Source organism: Priapulus caudatus, unplaced genomic scaffold (genome assembly GCF_000485595.1).
Source record: "Priapulus caudatus unplaced genomic scaffold, Priapulus_caudatus-5.0.1 Scaffold103, whole genome shotgun sequence".
In the NCBI taxonomy this organism is placed as follows: domain Eukaryota; kingdom Metazoa; phylum Priapulida; class Priapulimorpha; order Priapulimorphida; family Priapulidae; genus Priapulus; species Priapulus caudatus.
This window is the reverse complement of record NW_014577164.1, coordinates 1-4,801: the sequence shown is the minus strand read 5'-3', so window position 1 is coordinate 4,801 and position 4,801 is coordinate 1. Positions and strand designations below refer to the sequence as shown.

Sequence of the window (4,801 nt, the reverse complement as noted above, 5' to 3'; positions counted from 1 at the left end):
CTGGCGCATGCGCACCACCACTAAAAAATTCTGGCAGTGTCCGTATCTAGGTTTCATGGGGTTTCCTTTCCAGCTAATCTAGCTCAATTTTGGGGTGCCTTTCAAATGACCCCACTGACCACACCCACCAGCGGCTGCCTGCCAGACTTACATTTCCTTACATGGGTATGTACACGAATCATTGCTATATGCATGAAAATTGGTTTCCTTTCCAGCTAATCTAGCTCAATTTTGGGGTGCCTTTCAAATGACCCCACTGACCACACCCACCAGCGGCTGCCTGCCAGACTTACATTTCCTTACATGGGTATGTACACGAATCATTGCTATATGCATGAAAATTGGTTTCCTTTCCAGCTAGGCTGACCCCCCTGGGCTCCCGGTCTATTGGTTGGCGCTACGGTTAATGTCTCACCCAGCGATTACGTGGATTAAACTACACCGAAAGTAACTTATTCTGATAAAAGGTGGCGCTGCGATATGTCGCTGCGGTTGATAAGAACTTCCGGGATTCGATCGTTTCTGACCATACCTGTGTAACCATCGGTTTAACTCACAATTTAGTGCCCGCCAGCTGAGGTAAGCAGATACTATTTATTTAGTTATAAGAGCTACTGTATAAGTTACATCTTAGCATATTCATAGCTCCATACCTTACGTAAATTTTACCTTTCTATGCGGTGAATGTCGCATTGAGGTGCTACTATCTGCAAACGTATTTCTAACCTTTAGAAAGTCAACATTGTTGACGATCCACCTATGACCTAACTCACAGTAGATGCACTAACGTAGCACTACAAACCACTTTGCAGGGCTGCGCTATCTATCGTATTTAACTTCACAAGAGCTTAAGACGAATTTCTTTTCTTTTAATGCGTGTATAATGTATGACTATTACTATTAGCACTTTATGCTGTAGTCCGAGTTTCCTCTGACCACAGGCCCTTGGACCAAGCCGGGCTTGGAGGCTCAAGTTTCAAGAAGAGTATAAGACTAAGCGGTGAAGTAGTAACACCGCTTCGCTCTTAATATAGTCTTATACTCTTCTTGAAACTTGAGCCTCCAAGGGCCTGTGCTCTGACCAATGCCCACACCGACGATTTTGATGGATTTGGCGAGGTTTAGGGTTAGAGCTATAACCACACCAAGGTAGGTCTAACCTAGCTCTAGTACTATAACCCCCTCATTAACTGCCGCAGGGCTATAGAACATTTTCAATTAGATTTCGCAGCTGCACTTGGTTCCGACTGGTTCCACGAAAAATGGCGCAGAAAAAGCAATATGATCGGTCTTTTTAACACTTATTTATCTACATGAACATCTCACCTATCTTTTTGAACACTTTCCACAACTTTACACCATGTATTTATGCATTTATTCCTAAAAGGCAGCACTTCTGGCAAATCCGTTTGAAATTGATGTGTCGTGCGAACACGTGACGTCACCGGATATGTAGGCAAAACACATGGCAGCTATGGTGCATGTATATACATAGCATATACATACGTCACGCGTGCGCACGCCACATCATTTCAAACGGATTTGCCAGAAGTGCTGCCTTTTAGGAATAAATGCATAAATACATGGTGTAAAGTTGTGGAAAGTGTTCAAAAAGATAGGTGAGATGTCCATGTACATAAATAAGTGTTAAAAAGCCTGATCATTTTGCGTTTTCTGAAACATTTTTCGTGGAACCAGTCGGGACCAAGTGCAGAGCTCTGCGAAATCTAGTTGAAAATGTTCTATAGCCCTGCGGCAGTTAATGAACGCGGGCTATAGTACTAGAGCTAGGCCTAACCCACACCAAATCCACCAAAATCGTCAGTGTGTGCATTGGTCAGAGGAAACTCGGACTATTTATGCTGATGTGCTCAGACAGATACTGTCAAACAGGGCACATAATATATGCAGAACTGGAAATGCTATAGACAGGGGAATTAATAATAATACATGGTAATGCAGTTTACCTTTCTGGTATATGTATTAACTTGCTGCTAGCTTGTAGAGGCGGTGTGCGACTAATGACATCTATACATGATAGTATTTGGTCGTTTCTCAGAGATACCTTGTTACGAATGCTGCAACCCATTTGAAATTGTAAAACAGATAATTTCAACTTCTAGCTGATAGAAAAACATCGTAAATCATGTAGGTTAACGCCCTAGGTTACAAATTGCATTGCTCGGCTCAAAGTTGAAATTGTTTGTTTTACAGTTTTAGCCCGTCATCGCTTCCAGTTGCAACACTTTCCTTGGCCTTCCTTAGACGAGTGTGCAGTGTGGACACTAACCGATAAAATCATCCGTATATCCACTGACCTGCGGGCGACTATTTGCGCGTATAAACACCACGTGGCCTGTAAGCTACCCTCACGCGATACACGCAATCATAAAGTCTAAAGTCTAGAGTGTAAGGTAGCGTTGCACTGGTCGTCCAACCACTGAGCAGGGCGTCGCCGCACGAAACTCACACCATCCCACGCCAACTCTAGCCGTCGACGCCGCCAGCAACGCCGCCAGCAACGCCGCACCATGGAGCAATTTACGGGCAAGTGGAAGCAGGAGCGTGCGGAAAACCTGGACGAGTACCTGACGGCGCGCGGCGTACCGTGGATCGCGCGCAAGGCGGCGACCGTGTCTTCGCTGCACATGGAGGTCGAGGGAAAGCCGGACGACACGTGGCGACTCTACCAGTACACGACGCTCCGCACGATCATGGACGTCACGTTCACGCCCGGCAAGGAGTTCGACTTCAAGCGCATGGATGGCATCGAGTGCAAGGTGACGTTCCGCGTAGATGGAATGAAGCTGCTGCAGGACACGCGTGAGGCAGATGGCTCCATCGATGTCATCAAGCGCGAGCTGATGGCGGACGGGAGCCTCGTGCAGACGCTGTCTTGTAAGGACGTCGTCTGCAAGCGATACTTCACGAAGGTGTGATGGCATGCGGGCGTCCATGTTGGATCCAGGCAGCCATGTTGGATCCAGGCATCCAAGTTGGATCCAGTCATCTGGTCTGAATCTTAGAGCGTAGAAAACCAACCATGCAGGCACTAATGAAACGCAGCATATATAATGCTCTGCATGTAAACTTGAACGTATACAATGAATTTGAAAATGTGCGAATACGTGTAACAAATGTATGTTGTGTAAGGGTTAGGGTTAGGCACTGTCAGAAGTAACTTTGATTACGATTCATCCAGAGGTTGTTTGTAACTGCCGTTTGTCGGATGTGGTATTGGTTGTTAGAGTAATAGATACATTGGCCTTGCTATCACCTGGTTATATAATTCAAGCTGTAACTGATCTTTCATAAAGTGAAGACTGAACAAATACTTGGTCGTACCTTAATTGTAGAGTGTACTCTTGCTTATAAGTAGAGATTGAACAAATACTAGTCGTGCTCTAGTCTCTTCAGAATCGGCACTGTGGGTGAAGTGGGTTAACAATCGCGTGCAGGTACTTTTTGTACTGAAGCATTCTGTGGTTCGCTATTGTTCAGAAAAGAGCTCAATTGAGCTCATTTCAGCATGGACAACTATTGCTTAGAGCTGTCTGACTAAATGTGGTGCCCCTGCAATTCTATACCCTTGAAGTGTTCTTTAGTGAAATCATGTGGACTGAGTGCATGCTGATTTGGTAAAATCTGTCTATTAAAAATCACTATAAATATTGCAAACGTAGTAAATCGTCTATCTCTGTATCAGATGTTCGAAGGTTGGCTTTTAAATTTGAGGTTAGATTCGGAGATGGGCCTGCTTTGCTGCTGATGATTGAAAGGTGGGTTGGCAACTTGTTACATGATATCGCAATACAAATGATAGAGGGAAATTGAACATCAATTGCGGGTACCACCGATGATTCGTTCAAAGGGTTGTTGTCTTTGAAACGGGTTCACAAAGGGAAATATCTTAAGCATGGAAGCATCTGAGTTAAGCATGGGAGGGTATGGCTGCTGAAGATAAATGTTGACAATGTACAATGCATTCACTAGCTACAGCTACAGGGTCATATCTGCCAGCACACTGCATCTTTACATGTACACATATATATACTAGAGGCACTACGGAGTGCATACCTCCGCTAACTAAAGTAACACTATAGTAGAACATTATCTATATTATGACACTATTGATAATATTAATGGACCTACCAATCCAGCTTTAGACTTATCTATGAGTGACTTAGCTAGGCAGAGTGCACTGACGGAGTGCATATGTGTTAGGAGCTGGCTCGCTGCGCTGGCTGGCTGGCTAATATCGATCGCGCGAACACACGAACACACGAACACTAGACTGGTACCCGGTCCCACCTCTCGGCTTAGTTACTCGATGGGGGAATCGAGGTGGGAGCGAGTACCAGTCTAACGCGAACACTCGAGAGCGAAAACATAACCTCCTCCAACTCCATTGGACAGAGGTAATAACGGTATATCCCTTTCCCTCCAGGATCTTCTTTATGCCTCGCAGTAACAAGTAATACAGGTCATTTATCTCTCTCTCTCTCTCTCTCTCTCTCTCTCCCTCTCTCTCTCTCTCTCTCTCTCTCTCTCTCTCTCTCTCTCTCTTCTCTCTCTCTCTCTCTCTCTCTCTTCTTTCTTCTCTCTCTCTCTCTTCCTCGTTCTCTCTCTTCTTTCTCTCTCCTCTCTTCTCTCTCTCTCTCTCTCGATCTCTCTCTCTCCCTCTCTTTCTCTCGCTCTCTCTCTCTCTATCTCTTTCTCTCTCTCTCTCCCTACCTCCTTCCATCCACCATCCTTCTTCTATCTCTCTCTTCTCTCTCTTCCCTTCTCTTTCTCTCTCTCT

General features: G+C 45.1%; 1 protein-coding gene across 1 annotated transcript; it reads left to right on the top strand.

Moving 5' to 3' along the window:
- The first annotated feature begins 473 nt into the window (after positions 1-473).
- LOC106805170 (cellular retinoic acid-binding protein 2-like) lies at positions 474-3,682 on the top strand. The gene is made up of 2 exons (XM_014806665.1): positions 474-579; positions 2,215-3,682. The coding sequence occupies exon 2, from the start codon at positions 2,532-2,534 to the stop codon at positions 2,937-2,939; it is 408 nt and encodes a 135-aa protein (XP_014662151.1). The 5' UTR covers positions 474-579; positions 2,215-2,531; the 3' UTR covers positions 2,940-3,682.
- The last annotated feature ends 1,119 nt before the right edge of the window (positions 3,683-4,801 follow it).